This window comes from Notolepis coatsorum, assembly GCF_963971535.1.
Source record: "Notolepis coatsorum genome assembly, chromosome: 16".
NCBI classification, from domain to species: Eukaryota; Metazoa; Chordata; class Actinopteri; order Aulopiformes; family Paralepididae; genus Notolepis; species Notolepis coatsorum.
The window spans coordinates 51,603,164-51,629,273 of NC_140180.1; the positions used below are offsets into that span (position 1 = coordinate 51,603,164).

Below are 26,110 nucleotides of genomic sequence, written 5' to 3' on the forward strand. Positions count from 1 at the left end.
CCAAAGTAGTTTGCTGCTCCTGCAATCTGGGATTAGGGGGTTAGAGGATTGAAGGCAGATTTAAGGCAGCACCTATTTGCTCATTGTTCCAGCCAACCCATTCTCATGCCCCCTGCGACACATTAGTCACACTGGTCCTCTGTGTGTATTTGTCACACTCAGACACCCTTAGTGTCTCGGTATACTTGCTTTTAACCATGCGTATGAGTAGACAAGCGGCTGTGTTGTTAGCGGCATTGTTCACATACTTGCCTGCATATTTTGCGCTTACCTGGAGGGTTGAAAAGTCTATCCACTAGGGCGCAGATCAGGGCAGAATCCTCTCTGGCAGACACAATTATATAGAAAAGAATATCTTCCTTGTGAACTATATCGACTATCCAGATTTGCAACGTAAACATGAAACTTGGTGGCACTTGAAGAGGTTATGTTGAGATCACAGCAGAAAAAGATCTCAGACCTGTTTTTATATATTTATTTTATTTTAGCGTTCCTGGGTCTAGGAGTGGTCATGCACCTTAACCGCACCTTCATACCTGCATGTTTTTCTCACGCACCCTAACCACAGAAAAAAAATATTCGTACAGAAATCTCCAAATGTCTAAAGTGTTTGATACCAAATCGCAGCATGGCTTTTCCTCAAGGGCTTGGTGTGTTAATGTGGTATTTTGGAGGGATTGTTTATCATAGAAGTGATTGAAAAAGACAAAATGGCTATATAACAGAAAGAACGCCTTTAGGGCCTGCAGGACCCCTATACGGTACTGATGTGTGAAGAGGTATTACATATATGGAAAGAGTTATGAGATCAGATGTGTGTGTGTCCGTGTGTGTGGGTGTGTGTAAAAGGGATATACAGGACGATGAGGGGCCTTGTGTAAGTATGTGTGACGTATGTGTATGTGTGTGGGAGACACATAATGTGAATCTGATGTATGTAGAGGAGAGGTATGTCAGAGAGAGAGAGAGAGAGAGACAGAGAGAGAGAGAGGGAGAGGAAAAGAGATAGAGATAAAGTGTGTCTTATATAAAAGTGCTAAGTTACATACTAGTTACTAAGTTACATACCGCTACTAATTGTGTAACTAAACAATAGGTTGATTACATTTCATATGCATAAACCATACAGTAAATGGACCCTCTTAACTGGATTGCCATGATATTTCCTGTGCATATTCTTGATCCTAATAGGAGGAAACCTATTAACTTCTGTGACCCCATGACCTTTTCTCTAGCACCATAGGGTTTCTAAGTCCACATGAACCAATTCTTGGACAATATGGGCTGACAAGGCACATTAACTGTACCCAACATTTGTATTATCCACCTTTGACTGATTCAAAGTTTGCAAATGTCATTCTTCATTGTTAGGAAAAGAAAACCATGATAGCTGCTCTGGTGTTGATGGATGAAAAGATGGGGTTGCTTTAAAAAGCACTGGTCGTGGTGAACAACAGACCTCATGTTGCCATAATAAAGTGAAGGCCTATATCTTCTGAGTAACCTGGCGCACTTCTCTCTCTTCCCCTCTTTACATACAAACAGACTTGTGAGTCGCAAAAACACTAGGCCTGTCCCCGACTAAGGTTATAGATCGTATAGCTTACGCTCTGCTCTTAGTGGAACTATCCCTTTATCCAATCTAATATTGAAAATAACTTTCACATGTACACACCTATATTCACCTCTGCCTGGCCACACCCACATCCGCTCCTAGATAAGCGGGGTCGTGGCCACACAATCAGCTCCTTCCCTACTTTCACCACCGGAAAGTGTCTGTATACACCACTTTAGTTTAGTGATCAAAGTAGTTTGTTGAAGAGAAAAGGAGCTGCGTTGACATCGCTGAGCAATCCCCGCCGGCATTGTCTCCGGCTCTGCAGCTGGATACTATGCTTCGGGAGGCGGTCGGCTGTGTGAGGGCTGACGGCCTCTCTGGGCGGGTGATGTTTTTGCGACGCAAGCTTCAGGTGTATCAGTTGTGGGGGGACAACTGTACAGCTTGCGTAAAGTCGGCTCCAGGCTAGAATCCCTTGTTGCCCTCATAGCGGCGTGGAGGGGGTTCTAGTCTGATGCCCCACGATAACATAGACTCCTCCTCGGTGAAGTTGTAGCTTTGTTTTCCTGGGGCCGTGATTTCGAGTCTGCGGTTCAATTCCCGGGTCTCTGAAAAACGGATACCCTCTGCCACCAGGCTGGCCCCGTTTTTCAAAACGAAAACACCCGGCACGAAGGATGCGGCCTTGGTGTTTCATTATGAGAATATCTCCGAGCTCAGGATGGCTACAAACCCGGGTAAGCAACGGGGCTTGCTGCCGATGCCGTTGCTGGTAAACACCGTTCTGTGAGAGGGACGTGTGTTGCCTTTTTTCCCCTTTTGTCTGTAGTGTTGGCCTGTATCGCTATTCTCGTTAGCTGGCGGCTACGCTCGGCTAGAAACGTTAGCTCGATGCTATCAGTTAGCCTGGAGTTAGCTGTTAGCTTATGCTACAAGCCTACAACCATTGGCGCTAGCCGTGAGGATAGCGGGCCCTGGCACTCTGACTACGACGTCATCTCTGGCCGAAGATGTCGTCGGGCCTGCACCATGACCGGCTGCAGGAGGGGGGCGTCACGCCGGAGCGAGGCTCCAGCCATCGCCTCTTCTGGCCTTGCCAGCGAGAGGCCTCGTCAACGTGGTAGACCAACCTGTGTTGCGGCCTTTCGTCCTGCGTACGTAGGTGCAGGTAAGATGTCCGTAGGACATTGCTCCACTCTTCCTTCCTCCCCCTCCCGAATGTTTTTGGTTAATAAAGATGTCTTTGTTTAACAAAACATATGTTACTTCACTACATTTGGAGATACGACGTGTGGTGTGAAAATTGTCTTGGTCGCTTTTGTATAGCTTAGGTTAGCATTGGCCAAGGCTTATGTCTTTCTCTCTACCTAAAAACAGCGTTGTTTTTTACGTGAGTAAAAACTTACTGTTTTTTTTGTTGTATGATGAGAAGTTGTGTGTGTGTTCATGTAACGTTTAAACAACGTGGCTGAGTCCACAACTGGCTGGGTGTTACCCTACAACGCTGTACATAGTGGCATATGATCGAGGGCCTGAGTCCCTCTCTTAGCTTGTTATTCTTTACTTAAGGGTAATGATAAAAATAACGAGTGGCAAGTTTTCACACATAAGCAGAGCTGTGGAAAACCTGTTTTCCGGCTGTGGCTGGCGTGCATGATGTAAAGCTTTTACTCTACAGGTAGAAGTATGTGCTTCATCTGGCGCGCCATGCGCCTGGTATCACGGCTCTGTTTTTTTCTTTTGGCGTCGTATCAGGGGTGAGGTGGTGAGGGGGTGTGGGTAAAATTATCCCCTGGGTTGCCCCTGTCCCCCCCCTCCCCTCCCCCTCAAATATGATTTTGTTTACAAAATGTGTGTTGATTCACTATATTTTTGGGGATACGGTGTAATCCCTCAGCTACTGCTGGGGTTGTGCTCTTGCAGTTTTCTCTGAAAATTGTTGGTCGCTATTATGTAGGCTTAGCAAGGCCTGTAACCAGCACTTGATCGAGGACTTATGTCTTCTCTCATCATATAAAACGGCATTCCTCTTGCAGTAGTGAGTGAACTTTTTGCCCTTTTTTATCGTGATAGAGGGTTGTGTGTATCGTGTTTTCACGTTTAAGTAAACGTGGCATTGAGTCCACAACTGGGTTAGGTGTTGGCCTACAGAAGTTACATGTGTAGCTCTTGTACCAAGGCCTTTGGCCCCTCTCTTTGGTCTGTGTTTTCTCTTACTTTAGGGTAAATGTGTAAAAATTCAGGTGGCAAGTTCGCACATGAGCCTGAAGCCGTGTGTAAAGCCAGTTTTTGCACAAACGAGGTTATCATCTGTGGCTGGCGTGCAGAATGTGAAGCTGTTACCCTAACAGGTATAATGCGCTTTCATGTAGCACGCTACGACTGGTGTCATGGCTCTGCTTTGTTGTTGCATCGTATCAGGGGTGAGGGGTCATAAGGGGTGGACTAATAAATCCCTCCCCCCCTTTACTGATTGGCCTGGAGGTGGGACCTCCTGCCTGTCAGTCTCCCTGTCGGCTGAGGGGTCAGCGCATCACAGGGAGGGGGAAGGGGGGTTCCCTGGTTCCACTCCATGTTAGGATGGGTGGGTCACAGGATTTCCTCCCGGCCATGGAATACGTCACTGGGCGCGTTTTCCTGTTGGCCATGAGACATCCGTGAGTTTACAGGCTCTGTGCTGCAGACCGCTGTCATTGTCAAAGTTGGATGATGCGATGCATTCGAAAACTGTTCGTTTTCCGCTCTGCTCTCTATTACAGTGTGTATTGGGCCGTTGGTCACTTGGCCCAATTATTATTACATGTATCTTTTTCAATTGTTACTCACGTAGAGGTCTCTCTGGGGGAACTTCTGGCGGCGTCACTAGGACGCGGGATTGGTTCTGGTCGCGCCGGACCAGGTCAGTTAACCCGTTGTCCGCCGGGGAGCAGATCTGCTGTTCTGGTACCCCGAAGGACTTTGTGCTTTTCCGGGGGGGAAATGTCGGGTAGGACCGGGCTTCGCGGGGATTGATGTCGTGGATGTGTGTGTCATATGTATGCCACTACGAGTTGCCCATAACAGTGACGTGCTTGGTCCATACTGTGTTGTACCTTGTGCTGTGTTAGGGGACCTGGTCCTTCTCCATTGTTTCACCCCTCCCTCCCCCTGCTGGGCGGGGATGGGAGGGGGCTGTCGGGGTGGTTGCTGTCAGCCCCTCTAGGCATCCCTGTGTAGGTCCCGGTCCGCCAGGTCCGGACTCGTTCTCGTCGACCTGTTGGCCTGGGTTAACCCTTTGAAAAATGAAACACTTGTACTGCTTGTATAGCCTGTGTATACGCGCAGTTATGTTTCTAAGTTTTCTCGGTGGGTTAAGGGAACAACCGCCTCCTGTTAAACTAAACATAGGGAGGTGGTTGGTTCTCCGGTGTGTTGGTGTGAGAGTCGACTCTCGGGTTGAGGCCGGGCTTGACACTGTCTGCCCGAGAGTATGCTTCTGCATCTTTCATGACGTCTGCCAATTGTGTCAGCCTCTCCTTTGAACCTCGACCCCGCTGGATGGGGGGTCGGGTTTGTGGAGGTCATGACATGGTGCACAACATACCGAACACCCCTTCCGCCGGGTACTGTTCTCACAGTAGACCCCTTAGGCGCCTGTCTAGTTCGCAGTGCTCCAGGCACAGGTCGAGTTCTGGCCTGTTGCCTGGATTGAGGGATCAACCCCCTTGGGGGTTGTCTCCCCGGCGTGCCATCTGGCCCCACAGTATTGTGGGGGGGTAGCCTCTTGGGGCTTACAGCCATGCCAACCTGGACATGCCCGATCTCGTCAGATCTCGGAAACTAAGCAGGTTCGGCCCTGGTTAGTTCTTGGATGGGAGACCTCCTGGGAATACCAGGTGCGGTAAGCTGGAGTGCTTCAGAGCGGCGTGCCAGGGGGGAAGGGTCTGCTCTTGTTTGGGCCCTGTCCGATACGCTGGCAATGTGGGGGGTATTGTCACCAGTGACCGTCTGGTGGGGCCCCAATGCTGCGGCCTCGTTGGCCTCACCAGGCCCCTTTTTTCGGGGGGTCCTGGCCCTCAGGTTGTCCTAGGGCTGGGACCTCCTCCGCTGCTACGGCCTTGCCACAGGGTTGGGTTCTTGACCTTCGACCCCGTGATGTTGGGGGCTGTGACAGAGGTGTTTTTGCTTCCTGTCCGTTCCCTGGTGGCATGTGGGATGCGCGCCTGTGTGGTCGCGGGTCCTTCTGACTGAAGGTAAGTCCCACGGTCTGCTCACCCTCCCGTCCTCCACTAGGGGGGTCCAGGAGGCTCGGGTCCTCCCCGGTTCTGATGGTTGTGGGGGGCCTCAGCGGGTACATCTGTCAAGCTTCCACTCTGCTCAGCTCCTGTGTTCCACTAAGAGCAGAGCGTAAGCTGTACCATCTATATAACGTAAGGTTATTCTATAACCCTAGTTATATGAGTATAGCGTGCGCTCTGCTCTGACTCACTGAGGACCCCATGGTCTTCTCCTTTGGTGGTGAAAGTCTTGGGAAGGAGCTGATTGTGTGGCCACGACCCTGCTTATGTAGGAGCGGATGTGGGTGTGGCCAGGCGGAGGTGAATAGGGGTGTGTACATGTGAAAGTTATTTTCAATATTAGATTGGATAAAGGGATAGTTCCACTAAGAGCAGAGCGCTCGCTATACTCATATAACTAGGGTTATAGAATAACCTTACGATTTGTATAGTCGACTTTGATTGGCCATTTTTTTTTTTTGATAATAATTATAATATAAAAAAAATATGTATTCCATTTGGGCTGTGGGGGTGTCAATGTCTGAAGGAGTCGACTGAAGGCTTGCAATTGGTCCACTGATGGATACATCTTGATATTTGTCTAGTGTGTTCTAGGGGTGTAACGGTACGTGTATCGGCCATCAAGGTGTGGTACGCGCGCCATACGGCGAATACGCCTCAGCGCAAACACACCAGTCGCACATGCGAGAACAGGGTGCGGCACACCGTCACAGTCGGGATGCGTGTAGCATAATGCCAGCGGAAGAGTGCAAGAGTGCTTCCGCATTATTCGCCGCGCATGCGCATGAGGTCCTCGCTTAGTTCAGACGCCCCATTCAACACGGTGAATCCCAAACTCGAAACTCCGTTAAGCTCCAGAGAGAGAGGCTGAAAACCGCCAGTTCTTGCCCGACGGATGGGAGCCGAATCGCGGATCCGAGTTTTCTGATGAATAGCCCCAAAACATGGAGGTCGCGAACGGCGCCGGCTTCGCTGACCAGAGCTCTCTCAGATTCAAAATTTTAATCGCAGCCTGGAACATACATGTTTCGGAACCAATGTGTAACTAGACAGTTACAATATAACATTTATATTAATTAACCCAGTTAATGCCTTAAAGGATAACTCCACTATTTTGGGAAATTAGCTTATTTAACATCTTCCCTGGAGTTAGACAAGAAGATACATACCTTTTTTGTCTCTGTGCGTGCATTTTAGCTTTGGGAATAGACGCTCCGTTAGCATAGCTTAGCTTCATCACTGGAAGTGAGGCAGGACAGTAGCCTTACAGTGCCTTACAGTGTATTGCAAGGTCTGACATTGACCAAACTTGATATGCATGACCTTGGTGGGCTCTAGGTCAACTCCTGCAAAGGGGGTCAATGTCAGACTTTGCAATCAAAAGTTAGGGGGCTAATAACCCTTGCCATAATTTCAGTGCGCCCCCTAACTTTTGATTGCAAGGTCTGACATTGACCCCCTTTTCAGGAGTTGACCTAGAGCCCACCAAGGTCATGCATATCAAATTTGGTCAATGTCAGACCTTGCAATACACTGTAAGGCACTGTAAGGCTACTGTCCTGCCTCACTTCCAGTTGGGCTGTGTGTCGATCTAAGAAGTCCGGTCCGGGGTTTCCTTCTCGGGCATGAGTAACGTTTATAACACATGGATTGGGGAGACTCGAGCACCGCCGGTTCATGTGTTTTGGTGGATTATCTTGGCAACACGATCGACATCAATACTTGGAATGGCGATCAGATAATTGGAATATTCTTTTTGCAGTACATCCTAGTCAAGGTAAAGGTATGCTATCAATCTTGCATTGATCCAATAATTCCTTCCCCGCGATCGGAGCGTGTGTCTGTAATGTACTGTGTAACGTATTCCGTTGGTGACGATCGAAGCATAGAACCCACCCCCCCCACACCCTTTCATGCATGCATGATGAAACATAATACCGATAATCTAGAGTTGATTTCAGATTGATTGTTGATCCAAGCGAGGAATGGCACGGTTCCTAGTGAAATGCACTAAAACGCTGTTTAGCGACGTTTCCTGGGATTACACAGAATTACTCTAAAACTATTCACCTCTGTAAGGGTTCGGTGTGGGTAGGTGAGGAGACCCCAAATGCAGAACAAGATCAGAGAGAGTAGAGGCAGAGACGACGGAATGAAATGAAGGGCTTTTACTTTGACAGTTTGCAAGCAACAATGATACACGTTACAAACGGTAGCAAACAAAAACGAACTGTAAAAGCCGGAAAACAAAACTCAGCAGTGCTGGAAAAAGTGGAATAAGGAACGGACTCACTGGGAATTTAGGACAAAGGTGAAACAGAGTATGTGACCGAACACAAGGGTAAACAAAGGCAATGGCGCAACAGGGAATGTGAGAAACGGGCAGGAATAAATACTGCCCATGATTACTAATGAGCGCCAGCTGGATTAAGGCCAGGCATGGCCAAGACTGGTGAACACAAAGCATTAGCAAAAAGAAATCTCACACAAAAAATAAAGGCATGTGTAAAGGGATAACTTACTGATAACATATGTAAAGGAATGAACCCTTAAAGGAAACATATGTAAAGATATTAACACTTACTGAAAACATATGTAAAGAGCAAACCCTTAATGGAAACATATGTACAGAGATAACCATTTAAACACAAGCTAGACCGGGGAAACACAACATGAACAGAGGCAACAAAGCATTAGAAGTATTAATCATAACATTAATAGAATCCGGAGCTGCTGCGTTTGGCCACCAGAGGGCGGCAGAAAAGCACTGTTCACATTGTTCAGGGTGGGTCCCCGGCTGGGACCATGACAACCACGGTATAAAACGGGAATGTATGGATGAAAAAAAATCAGTTTTTTGCATCTTGACCGAAAGAAACTCAATGACAATCGACTAGGGCTGACCCCTATTAGTCGAATAGTCGACTAATCGATCGAAAGGAGCCGTAGTCGACTGCCAACCTCTTAGTCGAATGCAATTTTTTTTAATGGCACGCATACCAGAGGCTAACTGCCTAAGAAAACAGGCACAGAGGCATCTAATGAACACACTAGACTAGACAAATATCAAGATGTATCCATCAGTGGACCAATTGCATGCTTTTGCAGAGGACAAGAAGTCTTCCGTCGACTCCTTCAGACATTAAGCACCCCCCACAGCCCAAATGGAATGATAAAAAAAATAAAAATTAAACAAATATTGTTTAAAAAAATAAAAACATTTCATAGTCGACTAATAGTCGACTATTGGCTAATTTCGGCCAATCAAAGTCGACTATCCAAATCCTTAGTCGGGGACAGCCCTACAATTGACTATATTATTAGATCCATAGCTATAATATTTAATATAGTTTTAGCACTGCAAACACCGGCATGTATCCCCATTCATTACAGCGCTGACACACACGGCCATACGCCCACACCTCTGGCACTGAACTAGTTAATGGAGCAATACGCCTCAGTATTTAGCTCCGCTCCTCTGTCTGCACGCATGTCCAATCAACTTTGGAATCACTATCTGACAGGTGCATACTATAAAACCTTAACTTTTAAAGCAATTCTTTTTTATATTTCTGGGTTTGGATTGTCTCCTTTTCCGGAGACAAAGGCTGATTACCAGAGTCTCCGGGTCAATCCCTAAGCATGCACCTTCACCCAGCCGCCACCCGTACGTCAATGCCTAACCACCTGGGAGTGATCAACCAAGTGCACCCCCTCTGAATATTTATTTTATTTTATTTGGGCGCGCTTCAAATACCACACAAGGCCAGTTTGTGCTGCACGTGGTTTTCACACCATTTTGACTCACATAATATAAGCCAAATGGAGCACACCCATTAGAGATTCTCTTTGAAAGTTGAACTCATGCATTCTTGTTAAAGGTGCACTATATGTCGTTTTGAGAGAGATAATTGTTTGCATTCGCGGTGCTTACTACTATAATGTAATTATTTGAATTATCTAATTAGCAGATACTTATTTGAGTAGTAAATGTGTTTTTAAACGTACTTTCTGGCAATGCAATTGTAAACGGTAAAAGACTTTTCAGTGTCCCAAGTTTTTCCCTGAGCATAGTTTATTGTATGTTTTATATTATATGTATTTTTTCATATATCATAGAATCTTTCCACAACTCTGAGCTGAAAACGTATCCCCCAGAACCACATACTGCAGCTTTAACACCGTCTTTAGAACAGCTGTCACAGCCTCCCTCCTGGACCTTTCCTGAACATATATATATACTGAGAACTCAGAGGAGGACTTATGTGCTGTTAGTGTCAAATCAACTGAGCCTGTGTTTCTTCATAGCCTTCTCTCTGGTTTGTGTCCCTTGAACAAAAGGTTTGCAGATTTTTGTGGATAAAACAATATAAAGTTACTGTGATGCAGGAACGTGTAAATGTATTAGTAGCCTAAACAACTGAAGGAGAGTTTGCTCCACCCCTCCATCTCTCCTGGCTCCCCATCTCTCCTCTGATGCGCCAATTCCAGGAATATGATTTATAGATATCATTTATAGATATAATCTGTTTGTCAGTTGTCATGGTATGACAAATACAAAGTTACTTTGTGTTGCAGAGATATTGAGGAATAACATGAATCGCTTTTTTTTCTTTCATCCTTGTCCAGACACAAATTACAAAAAATACTTCAAAAGAAATGATGACTATAGGTATCTTTTAACTCATTGACTGCCATGCTGGTTTTCCATCTTTACTCCCTCGCGCCGGCGTTATTGACCATTTTCACGATGTTTGCGGACCCATCGTATATTATATATTATAGCTATGGAGACAATAGTATGGCTCATTTAAACCTATATTATTGCCAGGTCAAATGTAAACACGGCCATGTTTCTTCACAAAGCCGACTCTGCGATCATTACAAAAGCATGTTTTATGATGGGGTTCGGTAAAATATACGTAAAATAGAGGTTACCTTTGTCTCTCGTGATTGGCGCTCAATGAGTTAACAATCAGACACAGGGAAAGACTCAACGGACAACGGGTGCTATCCGCTCCTCATTCCTCATTCATGCAAACTACCCCAGGAATTTCATATTTAGGCTATTTATCATTCTTGTGAAATCTTGAACATCGGCCAATTTTAATTTGTAGGAGAGACGGGAGCATGTTTTCAAGATGTTATCTATTTCTCAAAATGAGACGTCCAAACCAAACCCTGGTCCCCGATCTCATGTCAACGCGGCATGCAAGCAGTTTGTCTCCTGGCCAAGACGCAGCAAGAGGATGCTACAGTATGATAACCTAACATGGTGACCATCGTGAAAGACAAGAATATGGTGTAGTCTGATGATCCCGGCATTATTTGGAACAATGTAGATCATAACTAGTTTTTACATAATGTGTCAAATGCGCAAATGCATTTCTGCTCAGAAAATCACACAACTATTATAGGTAGCCTGCATATTATTTGGTTATACAGGCTGCATGAAAAGAACACAGACAAGGAAGGCCAGGGAGGGAAGGCTTTATTCTGTCGGGTCGTTTGACCTCACAGCATTCCAGGGCTGTTCTAGTGTTAAGGGGAACAAGTACATTCCCTGCAGCACTGGCTGACTTCAGAGTTGATTATTGTGAATGAAATGGGTTCTGAGTTAAGGAACAAAGGGTAGTATTTGGAAGCATTAGGGTTGACATGATTAATAAACAAAAGTCTGGTAAGAAGTCTTCATCATGGCTCAAAAGATTATTTATATTTAATACCTTTTTGCCAGAAGTCTTCTTCCAGCAGCCAAAGCCATAATTCTAGTGTTCTAGTTTCTATAATGGGTTTTTACTATACCACAATATATACATATTTTAAAACACATACTGTATATTTTTTGTTAATGAAAAAACAAGTTCCTTGCAGTAGTAATAAAACAAATGATATTGCCCAGCCCCATAATACAGTCAGTGTTTTCATTTAATGTTTTATTTTAAGAGGATCCTCATCGGTTTTGCACCGCCAAATACTGCTAGAAGTCTCATAACTCTCAGGCATACAGGATATGTAACAATTACTGTATGTACTGTAACAACTATGACTAAGCTACCACAACAAAGTAAGCCCTAACTGATTTTATAGTAGTAACATGGGTATTTTGAGTGTACAAAATATACACATTACAACCTATCAAACAGTTTGATTTGTACTTTGTGAGGATGCTTGGTAGGCTAGGAGCTACTGGTTGGAGACCAATATATAATATTTATAATGTCTAAAGTCCCCTGGGTTATTTGAATAGGCTACCCTTGATTTACTAGTAGTATAAGTTAGTATCTATAGATGTCCTGTCTGAAACCCCTATTACGTTAAAGGAAGCTATCATTCAGGACACCTGTTGAACTATGGAAGACCATGTTACCCTTCAAAGGGCAGTACTTAACTTGAAATCACAATCACAATAATTCTATTACGTCTCTATAATGTTGTGTTTAAGAAAAGAAAACCTGCAAACAATCTAACTTCAGGTAATTTGTGCTGTAAATCATTTTGAATTTTTTTCCTTCTGTTTCACACCCTGAGCAGCCTTTTGTGGTTCCTAGACCTCTGTAGGGAGAAATGACAACAGAGGAGGTTATTTATTGCATCTTCCTCCTGTCTCACTAGGTGACGTCCTTCATAGCGCTGGGGCTGATGTCCATGCTGATCCCCCAGTGCACTGCGTTCGCGGGGCTTGTGGTGGTGTGTGTGTTCCTGGGGCTGTGCGATGGCTGCTTCCTCACCATCATGGCTCCCATAGCCTTTGAGTTGGTGGGCCCCATGCAGGCCTCACAGGCCATAGGTTACCTCCTGGGCCTCATGGCCCTCCCCATGACCGCTGGTCCTCCTATCGCTGGTGAGAAGCTTCCCTCTATTCCTCCCCCTTTTCTCTCCCCTGGAGGTATCACAGCACTGATTTAAAAATAAAAAGAGAAAGGAGAATGAGCTGAACCAGCGCTGAAATAGCTATACTAAATGACTAAAAACACTGACTTCAGAAAAACGTGGGACTGTAAAGGGGTTGACGGATATATTATCCATGTAGAATATACCTGCAGAATACAAAGTAAGACAACTTAAGGTGAGATGGAATTACAATGGGATAGAATAGACGTGAAGGGAAGGTAAAAAGGAATGCATGTCCGAATATACAAAGGACGTAACATTTACAGCGAGTAAGTTCTGGGAGCAGGGCCAGGAGGCTGGCTGTTCCTGCTGATTTGTGTTTTGAAGCAGTGACATACATGAGGCAGACTCATGGAGCCGAGTGCAACGACTTATAACAAGAGGATGGACACTATGGCTGCAGTGACGGATCTCCTATTTTATAGTATATACTCTTTACCCTACACCCTCCTCAGTGTTTCCAGTACTATTTCTCCCTGCATATATTTCTATCTAACATCTAACCCCCCCCCAACCACCACCACCTCCTCTCCCTTGTGTCTACCTCTACAAGCAGTTGGGGCCCGAGCCAAAAGTGCCCAGGCAGAACATAAATTTGAGGTGTCTGGCTTCTCTCAGCCCTTCTCTCGAGCCAACCTCTCTTAGCCCTTTTGAAGAACCCAAACTGCACATTCCTTACCTAACACTGTGCCCTCTCTCACATGCGCTACACTCCAAAATATAGCACTCCATTCCATGTGCCCTGATTCATTGACCTTTTTGTCTTGCACTGTTGCTTTGTGGACCCTGTATTTTGCGTTGTATTGAATTGTAAGCTAAGTTCATCGTTAAATAGTTTAATACCTATGAAAACCACTACCCGTATGTCAGTCTCTGTAACCAGAGCCATGTGTTTGGCTTTCTGTCATAGTTGTTTATAGCTGAGCTGAAAACATTAAATAGTATGAATCACCCTGGGCAGTCTGCACCGCCACGGAGGCTTGCATTCAGACATGTATTATATAACCAGATGTTACTTATGGTTTGAGCTCACCTTCCAAGTCACTAGCGACTGTTCTCTCTCTGGCGGTATAAATGTCACAGTTTGATTTGCAGGCACTCCAGCCCTCATATACTGTGTGACTTATTATCTCCACCAGGCGGAAGCCTGGGAGAGATAATGTAATCTGTCCAGTGTGTTCGTGTATCTGTCTGTCTGTCTGTCTGTCCACAGCTAATCTTGCAAACTACAAGGCCGATTTGGATGAAACGTGGCACGTAGGCTGACAGCAGACCCAGGACCTGCATTCTCAAATAATCTTTTCATCGGGTCAATGACAAGTGGTAGTAGAAACAAGTAGAAACCTATGGGAGGTGTCAATGAACTCACTACATACTACTACTTTATTGGTCTAGGTTAACCACATGTTTAAATGTGTGATAGTGTAATACTGTGTAATAGTTTGTAATGGTGTAATAGTATGTAACAGTTTAATAGTATAATATAGCTAAATAGAGTAATAGTGCAATAGTGTAATAGTGTGATAGTGAAATAGTTTGTAATAGTGTAATAGGAATAGTGCAAGGAGATCTGCTTTCATTGGTCTATGTTTGCCCTACCCTTTGCCACACCTAATGCTTCTGCCAGCTGTCCTTGGTAGGCTAGTGACTTGTCAACACAGTTGGGCTTTTGACAGTGGATGATCTCTGTGTACGTTGTGCGAGTGTGTTTGGATACTGGTAATTATAATTAATGGTAATAGATGGTCTCTGCATTTGTTAAATTGTGTAGGCATTTTAGTTTGCTCTGTGAAAGAGAGAGAAAAAATAAATGTGTGGCTGCCGCCTGGTCGAGATTTGTGCTGTATTGAGTGCACCTTTCTAGTCTATCATTGTTTGTTTCTGATTAAGAAAATATACTTTATTGTCATTATACACAAGGCCATTGAAATGTGCCTTGCATATCCCTCCTACACTGTTAACAGAGCTGCGCTTAGAAGACTGTAAAACAACGGTAAATGTCTGGCAGCAACGGTTTCCAAATACTTACTGTCAAATTACAGTAAAATCAAATACATTTACAGATTACAACCTTTATTTAATGGTTAATATTTTGATAAAAGGTAATTTACTGTATTTTTATTGTATTTACACTTAAAGTAGAAAAACAAAGGTAATCTGTAAAATAATACAGTGAATTTCCCATGATTCTTATTTTTTTTACAGTGTAGTTACACATACACACAGTCCCCCGCATATGTGTATTTCTTCAGAGAGTTAATTTGGTAGCCTATACTTTCATAATCGTATGTAGCCTACATTTTAGAGGATGTTATCTTTACTAGAATCTACTTTGTTCCGCGGCCGGATAGCACAGCGGACTAAGCGTCTGTCTACCACCACAGAGCCAGTGGGATCGAATCCGGCTGTGGTGCCTCCGGCTTGGCCGACCGTCCATACTAACACAATTGGCAGTGTTAGCGGGTGGGAAGCTGGCGTGGGTGGGTCCTGGTCGTTGTAAACAGCGACTCCTACAGTTCGGTCGAGGCGCCTGCACAGCAAGGGAAGGATCTGGGAGAGGTAGTGTGACCTTCCACACGTTACACTCTCCCAGTGAGAGTCCGCGCTGCCAGGTGAAAAGAAGCGGTGGGCTGGGTACACATGTGTCGGAGGAAGCATGTGATAGTCTCCGCCCTCCCAGACCGACGGTAGGGGGTAGAGTGCGCAACGACCAGGAAGGGGATTGAGAATTGGCATAACGACTAACATTGGGAAGGGAGAAAAACGGTAAAAAGAAGGAGGAAAAAGATAATTAAAAATAAATAAATAAAATAATCTACTTTGTTCCAGAATGTAACCAAACAATACTTTATAGATAATAAACTATATCACAACTATACTAACTTCACACAAGACCCAAACTAAATTGCTATCATGCACTCCACTCCACTAATTAATCTTCCTTGTCTATATTACTACCTAGTACCTAATATACTATTATGTCTCTACTACTATGCACTCAACACTGCAAGTTTCAACACTGTTTGATGAACATTGCTACTCAGCTGAAAGAGTTGTACCTTTCCTGCTGACTTTGGATAAAAGCGTCAGCTAAATTACTAAATGTAAATGTCTGCAGTATCAAAATAAAGAATGCTGGATCAACCACATTATCACCCTAAAAGACTGTAAACTTAAATTGGACTCGGGACCAAAAGACTTGAGACTTGTAAAAATGACTTGTGAGCATATCTGGGTCAGGGTCTACTGTTTTACCTAAGACACCATTAAGTATCAAATATTACGAGTCAAAACTCAGATAATTGTGGGCATGACCAAAACATGTGCATTATAGTCAGCCGGTGATTGTTCAAATATGTTGCATGTATCAGTTCTTGCAGGGCAGTGGCGGCCGGTGGGTACTTCGCCACTAGGGGCGCTATACCAAACATTTTGCAAAATGCAAACATGTACAGTACAGTACCACGCAACACTCATGGCAAGACGTGAGCGATTCGACTCACGCTCACGGCAATGAATCGGCTCTTATGAACGAGTCGCTCAGCTGTTACTACAACAACACACAACCAGTCAAATAAAGTATAGTCTAGACTCTAATTCACAACTTGAAACACCATATATAAATAGAAAAGTTAGAAACAAAACTCGCCCGTCTACAAACACAGGCAGATCTCTCCCTCTCTCCTTCTCTCTCTCACACACAGCGCGACGTGGAATCGATTCGTTACACAATCAGACCTATTATATACCAAGAATAACTTCAGTATGAGTACAGGGCTGTACACATATTTTGCATATTGTTAAACGAGCCAAGGCTAGCTATTAAACTATCGATATGAATCGAAAATCTGGGACCCTGATGTAAACAAGACAAACGTCTTTCTCTGGTCTGCATCCACTTAACAATTGTGTGTATTGAGCCGTACTGTATTGTACCCATTCTGCAATCTGTTAATAAAGTTCTCATTCATTCATTCATTCAAACATAGACGATATTGAACAAGCCATAATCCACGTATTTTCAATCCGAGAGAGCTGCAGTAGTTAAATCAATGAGCCATCGACATAGTCAGTGTGGTAAGTAACGTTATTATTGCATCCAAGATTGATACACGGCTGGCTAGGCAGTTGGTAGTCATAGTCTTGTGTTATAAAATAAATAAACAATCAGCAATGTCTCGCTTCATGAATGGCCAGCAGTAGTACTGCTCCTAAAAAAAACTATTTACAAACGTTAACGTTAAGCACAGAGAGAGAGAGAGAGAGAGAGAGAGAGAGAGAGAGAGAGAGAGAGAGAGAGAGAGAGAGAGAGAGAGAGAGAGAGAGACTCACTGTTTAGTTGAAACGTCCAGGGCAGGAGAGCTTGATAAACGTGTATAATCCGCCATATAGCTTGTTAGCCAAGTGTTAGCTGAGCTCGTTAGCACAACACTCAACAAGTACATTTTTTTGTCCATTTCCGCTAGAACAGACTGCAAACTACCTGGCGTTCTATCGCCATGCTCTAAGACAAACTCTAACCTTAACCAACTTTGAAAGAGTGCCTAAGCTTAACAGTCTAAAGAACTTGCAGTCACGGCACGCTCGTCTAAGACAAACAGCTGCATGCATCTCACAACAACACAACTATCTCCACCGACCAACCTAGGACCAACCTAGGAACCAAGCTAGAAGCTAGAATTGGAACATTAGAAATTGGATTCGGCCAATCAGAGATCGTCTCTGTGAAATTCTGCCATGGAAAAAAATACTGGCGTCGGCCAATCAGAGAGCGTCTCCGCGAAATGCGGCTATGGAAATTCTTCACGGAAGTTCACGCTGCTGGCTAGACCGCTTCAAATCGCGCTCGGATTCCAACATAATAGTCATATTTCAACGCACAACGCCGTATGCACTGATTGGCTGTGACGGAGACAGCGATCAAACTGTGACGCGCACTCAGAGCGCTATCGCTTCTAGCCCGGGCGAGAAATACGAAAAAATTAAAAAAAACGTCACTTCCTGTTCAAGAAAACGAGTATTTCTTTTTTAATATAATAACGTTATATTGTGCATTGGAAACACAAACATACTTAAAATGAGTAAATATTATTAATTTTAAACATGTTTATATTATTTATAGGGCTTTAAAACTAAAAACTAAAAACTTATTTTTCTTGTTCTCTCATATAACCAGGGTAGGAGCTGAGGGGGGGCGGCGCCCGAGCGCCCCTAGTGGTAGAGCCGCCACTGTTGCAGGGTGTATCATGGCTAATCTTAGTCTTGCGTTGGTGACATGGACTCTGTGTAAGATCTTCCACTGCAGTAAACTGCCTTGCACATAATAGAGGAGGTGTGCTCAAGGTTTAGTATTTGCCCACAATGCTCATCTGACATGCTAATCACGAGGTCCTGGTCCCAGATGGCCCTTAACTCAATCAGCGCCAGACCCGAGGATAGTCGGGTTATCTCGCCAACCGTTCAGCGCCAGACCCGAGTATAGTCGGGTTTTCATCATTATTTCTTTTATTCAATATTTCTATAAATTTCTCTCACACAGACCTCTGGGTTACCATAGGAAATTAGTCTGAGATTGCCAAAGTGCAATACCGGCTGCATCCTGCTGGGTGGCAGTATCGAGCACCCTTTGAAACCTTGTATCTTACCCTGTGTTACGTTTAAATCCCTCCGGGCGCAGTTTTCTGGTGTTGTGGTGGACCATGATTTCACATCGATCGCAACAACCATGTGTAACGTTACTCCACAACGTATGCCGTTGGTGATGATCAAAGCATCAAAAAACGACCCCCTCCGCCCCCTTTCATGCATTCATGATGAAACATAATACCTATAATATACATTTGATTTGGAAATAGTAACGTGTCCAGGCGAGCAACACCAACGCTTTTAGTGAAATTCACGTACAGTATTGCTCCATATCGCCGTTTTCTGGGATTAGCCAGGATCAATCTGAAACTATACTTATATTCACACGCGAACGTATGCATGAAATAATTTATTCTTTTTCACATATTGAATGATAGATAGTTGATGTCAAATGGGACATAGTATTGTATCCATAGCTATAATATAGAATATAAAGATATAGCCCTGCAAACACCGCCACTTATCCCCATCTCTTAGAGCGTTGGCCCAGTAGGAACTAAGATGCTCTAGGCCAGGGGTTCCCAAAGTCGGGGTCGCGACCCACAGGAGGGTCGCGAGCCGTCGCAGGGGGGTCGCCAGATGATTTCCCCCCAAAAAATGTTTTTTATTAAATTTTTTGCAGTCAGGCCACTGAACTTAGAAGCAGGTCAGGACAGTGTTTCTAGTTGCAGCAGCGCAATAGTTAGAGATAACCTAGGTGGGGAACAACCAGGAGATCACTGCAACTCACACAAGTTGGAGAACTATCTCTCTCTCTCTCTCTCTCTCGCTCTCACACACACACACACAAAAGGAGCCGCATGTGATTGGTGACCGTTACAAAAAACTGTTGTTGCTAATCATTGACACATGCTAGCCTGTAATAATCCCCCCCAGAAAAATCTACTTTGCATTTGATATATTGCTAATATATGCCATCACACACACTGGCATTTAAAGAGTTAGAATTATAAAATTAATATGTGGTGTTATGATCAGGGCTGAAGTTGAATAAAATATTGTATTATTTTCAATCTGACATTACAAAAAAACTGAAAATCCATCTAAATCAGTGTTGTTGCTAATCATACATATGCTAGCCTGTTTTTTAACAATAATTTGTGATGCCATCACAAACACTGGCATTTAAAGGGTACAAATAAAAAAAATGCCTTCACCAGAATGCAGGAAATGAAGTCTTTGTAACAAGAAATGTCCTGGTGGGGGACCCCCAGACCCCCTGCTTAAAAAGTGGTCTGACTGGGGCTATATTTTGCACTATATTTCCTGGCGTGAATGATTTCCCCAGTCCGGCCCAGGTTAAAAGCCTCCAATGCTTATTAGTGTGTGTGCGTTTGAACGTGTGCATGTTTCAACCATACATTTCCATTTATAAAAATGTTTTTAAATAAAAAATGAATATTCTTTTTTATTATAGTTTTTTTTTACCTCCTATAATAGTGGGGGTCGCGGCTCTCTGACCCCGTTATTTTTGGGTCGCGGCCTGAAAAGTTTGGGAACCCCTGCTCTAGGCCTCCGGCGCTGAATGAGTTAAGAGCTGGGTTTACCTTGAAAATGTAATCATATTATTATTGAAGTGAGCCCTTTTAGCCTAGTATTAAAGGAACATGCCAGCATTATGGGAAATGCCCTTAGCTTCGTCTCCAGAGTCAGAGACAAGAAGATAGATACCAATTTCCTCTCTGTGCATAAGCTAGCCTAGCTTAGTACAAATAAATGGAAGCAGATACGGACCAGCTAGCCTTGCTGTTGGCCAAACACACCTCTCCTGGAGTGTTAAGCTAGGCTAGTGGTCCGTATCCACTTCCATTCACTTCCCCATGAACTTTTTTTTTTATCCACTTTTTCTCCTCTTTTTTTTATTTAATTTTCTCCCATCCCAATTCCACTGTGCCAATTCTTCCCTCCCCTGTCTTGAACGTTGCTCGCATATGCCCCCCACTGGCCGGTTGTAGGGAGGATAGAAGCCTTGCATCACGTGTCCCCTCCGATACACGAGGAGGCAGCCTGTCACATCTTTTCACCTGCCAGCGCGGACTCTCATTGGCGAGGTGTAATGTGTGGGAGGGTCACACTACCCCCGCCATTTCCTGTCTCTGCTGTGCAGGCATCCCCAACCGACCTGTAGGAGTCGCTGTCCACAACGTCCAGATTACCACCCATCGACTTCCACCCGCTAACTCTGCCAATTGAGTTAGTATGACGGCTGGCCCAAGCCGGAGGCAACACCGACTGCCAGAGTCAAACCTCGTGTCTCTTGAATTGGTGACGAGCGCAATGTCCGCTGCGCCACCCAGCCGCCTACTTCCCCATGAACTTTAAAAACATCCCTCCGGTCTGAAAACTCCTAATGTGAACACAAAGCGAACTGAGCTCATTTCTTTTTGATCCACTTAAAAAGTTTGTTTAAAAAGGACTACAGGTGAAAACACCCTTAGGCTGCGGTTACACTAGGGCCATTTTCGTTTAGTTTCATTCGCTTTTGAGAACGCTGCGTATTGGCAGGCAAGTAAGAGTTAAGTTAGACGTCGTTTTGTCTTGTCTACTATATACATGTAGTACAATGCCAAAGCAGTAGGTGGCGATGTAGTTCATACATGAAGGCCATTTTCAACCAATCAGAAAGGTTGAACGAGACACTCCACATCCTGCTCAAAATCTCAAAAGCCACCATCTTTATACCTCGCATGAGCCATTTAGCCACATAGCATTTATTTTTCAGCAAGAAATAAAGTGCAATAAACAAAAACGGATACATTCACTGTGTGTTCTGCCTCATTTGTTGATGATTTGTTGATGAAACAAAACTAACATCAACACAATTGACCACCAAGAGCGGAGTTTAGTCTCACAAAAATATCGCCGATTTTGTTAGCTTACGTGCTAACGTGATTGGGATATGCCAGTATAACAGTATAGCATTGTGGCTAGCAGCAAAGTTTGTTAGCTTACGTGCTAACGTGATTGGGATATGCCAGTATAACAGTATAGCATTGTGGCTAGCAGCGAAGTAATGTTAATGCTAGCAGAATGAATGGATGTAAACATTATTTAACAGATTGCAGAATGGGTACAATACAATATGGCTCAATACAAACAATTGTTAAGGGAATGCAGACTGTTGTAGCTTGTTATATTAATCAGCGTCCCCAGAGCGATAGTTCAACTTGACTAACAGGGTCTGAAAGTAACGTTAGCTAGGTAGCTAATGTTAGCTCACGAGCGACACTAGCCAGCCAGCACCTGCGAAAACAAAAGCCAAACTGATGATATCAGACGTTGATATCAGGAGCTATCAGTAGCTAGATAACATTAGACAACGCCTCATGTATTAAACAAAAGTGAATAGATGACTGGGCCATTTTGTTTAATGCTTGTTATGTTGAAAGAGGAGCTTTGAGCTACTCATGCAGTCGACTCTTGTGTGGTAAGGGTTTGTTGACATGACATGGGTCTGGGAGGGGGAGAATTTGGCGTCGGTCTCTACTGCGCATGGGCATTGGGCAGAACGGCTCCGTATCCGGCTTGCACAAATTACATGGCACCATTGTCGGCGAGTTTCCAAAACTAAAACACCTTTTCAGCGTTCCCGCTAGGGAAACGCGTTTTCCTGCCAAAACTGTGTTTCTTTTTAACTTGGACATGCAAACGTAATCATTCAGCAACAAAACGTTGCTGTTTTAGCCCAGTGTAACCATGGCCTTAGATTGTTGTGGTACAGTGAACTACATCTGCAGCAGTCGGAGTGAAATTGTACACCCAGCTCGCTCATGTCACCTCCTTGCCCTATAGCACCAAGCAGCAACCCATAAATTAAGCACAAGCTTAAACAGATAGTATACGGTAGCGCGTGTTAAACTGTTTGACATCACGTCACCAGCACAGACCTTGTGGCTATGTTTAATTTTATCTTCTGTGTTGCTCAGTAGTTATGAGCATAACACTGCTACCAGGTTCAATTCCCCCCTCTGGCCACCTGTACTATACACACCCACTTCACCACATGACATATGGTGAACTGCCTCCAATAACAACTATTGTAGCACGGCAAACAGCGATCTTTGCTGGTCATTTCTGTGCAAAGGATCAAATGATATCCGATGTCTTTCTATGGCTGTTTCCTCAATCAATCGCAGGAAACAGGCCTGGTACATTTCCTGACACAATCTCCAGGGACACAGGAATCACGATCCAAGAACTGGGAGCAGCAATGGCCGTGGCATCTGAGATCACGGAGGCGGGATGGCGATGATGATGTTGAAGGCTATTTTGCTATTCTGTTTGAATTAGAGAGTTTATTCAGTTAAAAGTGGCACTCCTTAGATAGCACACCAGTGGCATGAAAATAACTTTGAAATATATATACATATTCTATGCTTATTCTTTTAAATAAAGAGACATTGAATGGATGCTCAAGGAATTCAGTTGTTGTGGACAGTGAGGATGTTCTTGTTTCACTTGAGACTGTTAAGTGTTGGCCATTCTAAATGTGTGCACAAACCAGACCAGCATTTCTATAGAGCAGAGGTGATACAAGGCATCCATTAATCCACCACACACTTAATTTGATTTATATTCTTATGGGTATTCATGGGGAAACTACCCATAGTATAATCAAGACATGGCCAAGAATTGTTGAATGACGGAAGGGATCGTTGAGTCCAAGTCCATGATAAGCCTTTCCAAGAATAGAATAAATCTTTCAGAACTGTTGTTTGATGTACTATCATACACTATAGTGTAATAGCCTGATGGTTAGAGATGCTTGAGATGGTTGCTGGCTTGATACCCAGACCAGCAGGAAACCCCCAACCCCTTAACAACTATACCACCAAAGGGACCTTGAGCAAGGCAGTTAGGATAAAAATAAAAGGATAATAAATACAAACACGGATAACTGTTAATAACTGAAATAACTGAAAATTAACTCTTCAAACCATTCAGGAACAAGCATGGATTACAAAACATGTTCAGCAGGAAGAGAGCGCTGAAAAGCAACATTATCTTTCAAGGATAGACAAAAGAGAGGTTACACTGTGTACAGGGTAGGTTATATACACCAGGGGGAGTGTAACTGGAGACTGAGATGAATACAAATCGCTAGGGGACTGAATAGAATAGTGTGAATCACCTGGGCACTATATGTACTCTGAATGTATACTGTAACCATTTTGTCAGTCAGGTTATACAGTGATACAATTTATTTTATTCCTTCTTACTTTTTCTTATGTATAATTAGCAGCCCATACCCTTCTGTGGCCTGCTGCAAGCCATGCCTCACCTCTCTGCAATGATGCTTATTCTTGTAAATCGTGATCTCTCTTTATAATTTATTGTGCCCATAAATAAGATCTGAATAAGGATAATATGAGTTGCCTTTTTCCACTCCCTCTGCCCCAGGCCTCCTCCGCGATTACTTTGGGAACTACAAGGTGGCCTTTTCCCTGGCCGGGGTACCTCCCATGGTGGGGGGTGTGGTGCTCTTCTTTGTGCCCATGATACACCGCAGGCAACAGCGTGCCCAGGCGGGGGCGCCACCGGAGGACCCGGGCCCCGCCGACCACATGCTGCCCTATTCCCTGCCAGCGGGGGAGCTCAAGAGCCACTCCAACGGAGACATGCTGCCCAGCTACACCGACGTGGAGACGCATATCTAAGTAGCACTGAAAGGTACTCCATTGTGATGCTCTGACATACGATGATGAAAGCTTGATTTGCATGAAGTACATCGTAAAATGTGTGTTATCAAAGTAAATAATCCATCGTTCATGCTGAGTTGGTGGGATGGGATTGGCTAAGCACTTCTCATTGAAGGCATTTCTTGTTGAAGTGCACTTCTTTCCCTCTCTAGAAATGGTGTTATGGTGATATACAGTGTGGACTCTTTATACTGCATACGCATAGTTGCCTGTACATTAACAGTTGGCCAGGTGGTAAGATAAGATAAGATATTCCTTTATTGATCCCCTTGGGGAAATTCAGGCATCATAGCAGCATGGGGGAGGGGGAGGGGAGGTACAGGTAGTAAAAACAAGCAGTGTTTGTTTGGAGAACCATGTAGCTGCCAGGTCACAGGTTTGATCACCCACGAAAGCCAACGGCTTTCATTCATGAAATCAAAGTAGAAATCACAGCACGTTCAAGCATTGAGACGGTCATAAGAAACATGGCACGTCTGGCTTTCTTACAGCTATTATTTAATTAAAAGATCTACACGAATGGCACATTCCTCTCCTGTAGTCTCGCGAGAGGTGCAGAAATGGGATTTGACGTCAGAGGAGACGATCCGGTCAGTGTTTCACTACACAGACTGGAATGTGTTCCGCGACACAGATAACATTAATGTCTACACGGAAACAGTGCTGGACTATGTTTGTACTAGGGTAAAAGAAACAATCCCCACTACCAAAATGAAAGTTTACCCAAATCAAAAACCCTGGGTAGACAAATCCGTCCGTGAAGCTCTGAGAGAGCGCACCAAAGCATACAACGACGGCCTAGTGGCAGGCAACATGAATGACCACAAGGTGGCGCGATACAACGTAAGGAGGACAGTGTCAGAGGCCAAACGGCGCTACAGGGATAAAATTGAACTCCAGTTTGAACAAGCTGACTCTAGAGCTATGTGGCAGGGGCTCAAAACGATGACAGACTACAAAGGCGCCTCCCTCAAACTGAACAGTGACATCTCCTTAGCAAATGACCTCAATACCTTCTATGCGAGGTTTGATGCTGGTAATAACAACACCAGCTCACAAGCCTCGGCAATGGGGGGGGGGGGGGTCGGCTGCTGATGGAGGCGCAGTGTTCAGGGTAACAGAGCATGAGGTGAGGCGGACCTTTAAAAAAGTGAATATCAGGAAGGCAGCAGGTCCGGACGGCATCCCCGGCCGCGTCCTAAAAGTCTGTGCCGACCAACTGGCCCCAGTATTCACTGACATATTTAACCTGTCCTTAGAACAGGCTGTCATCCCCACCTGCCTGAAGAAGTCCACTATTATCCCTGTACCCAAAAAATCCAAGCCTGCTTGCCTCAACGACTACCGCCCTGTAGCTCTCACCTCCATAGCCATGAAGTGCTTTGAGAAGCTAGTAAAGGGCTACATCTGCTCCTCCCTCCCCATCAACATGGACCCCCTGCAATTTGCATACCGCCCCAACAGGTCCACGGAGGATGCCATAGCCCATGTGCTGCACACAGCAGCATCACACCTGGACAAGAGGCAGGGGAACTATGTGAGAATGCTATTCATCGACTACAGCTCGGCATTCAATACCATAGTCCCCTCCATACTCATAGCCAAGCTCAGGGACCTGGGCTTGGGCTATGACCTCTGCCAGTGGGTCTTGGACTTCCTGACTGGCAGACCCCAGGTGGTGAGAGCAGGCAACTGCACCTCCTCATCCATCACCCTCAACATAGGGGCCCCCCAGGGCTGTGTTCTGAGTCCCCTCCTCTACTCCCTGTACACACACGACTGTGTGGCTCAGCGGAGTAGCAATACAATCATCAAATTTGCTGACGACACAGTGGTGGTGGGCCTGATCTCTGCCAACGACGAGAGGGCCTACCTGGAAGAGGTCAAGGTCCTGGCGGGATGGTGCCAGGAAAACAGCCTCTCCCTGAACGTCAGCAAAACAAAGGAGATGATTGTGGACTTCAGGAGGTCGGGGGTCAAGGACTACAGCCCCCTCAGCATCGACGGGGCACCGGTTGAGAGAGTCAACAGCTTTA

General features: G+C 44.7%; 1 protein-coding gene across 3 annotated transcripts in view; it reads left to right on the forward strand.

The window, feature by feature from the left end:
- The window catches only part of slc16a2 (solute carrier family 16 member 2), a 153,755-nt gene that overhangs the window by 113,263 nt on the left and 14,382 nt on the right, over positions 1-26,110 (forward strand). For all 3 annotated transcript variants that reach the window (XM_084332228.1, XM_084332229.1, XM_084332230.1), the window contains 2 exons: positions 12,451-12,679; positions 23,776-24,045. In XM_084332228.1, the coding sequence (XP_084188354.1) occupies positions 12,451-12,679; positions 23,776-24,032 (486 nt within the window). In that variant the 3' untranslated portion in view covers positions 24,033-24,045. The remainder of the gene's footprint in view (positions 1-12,450; positions 12,680-23,775; positions 24,046-26,110) is intronic.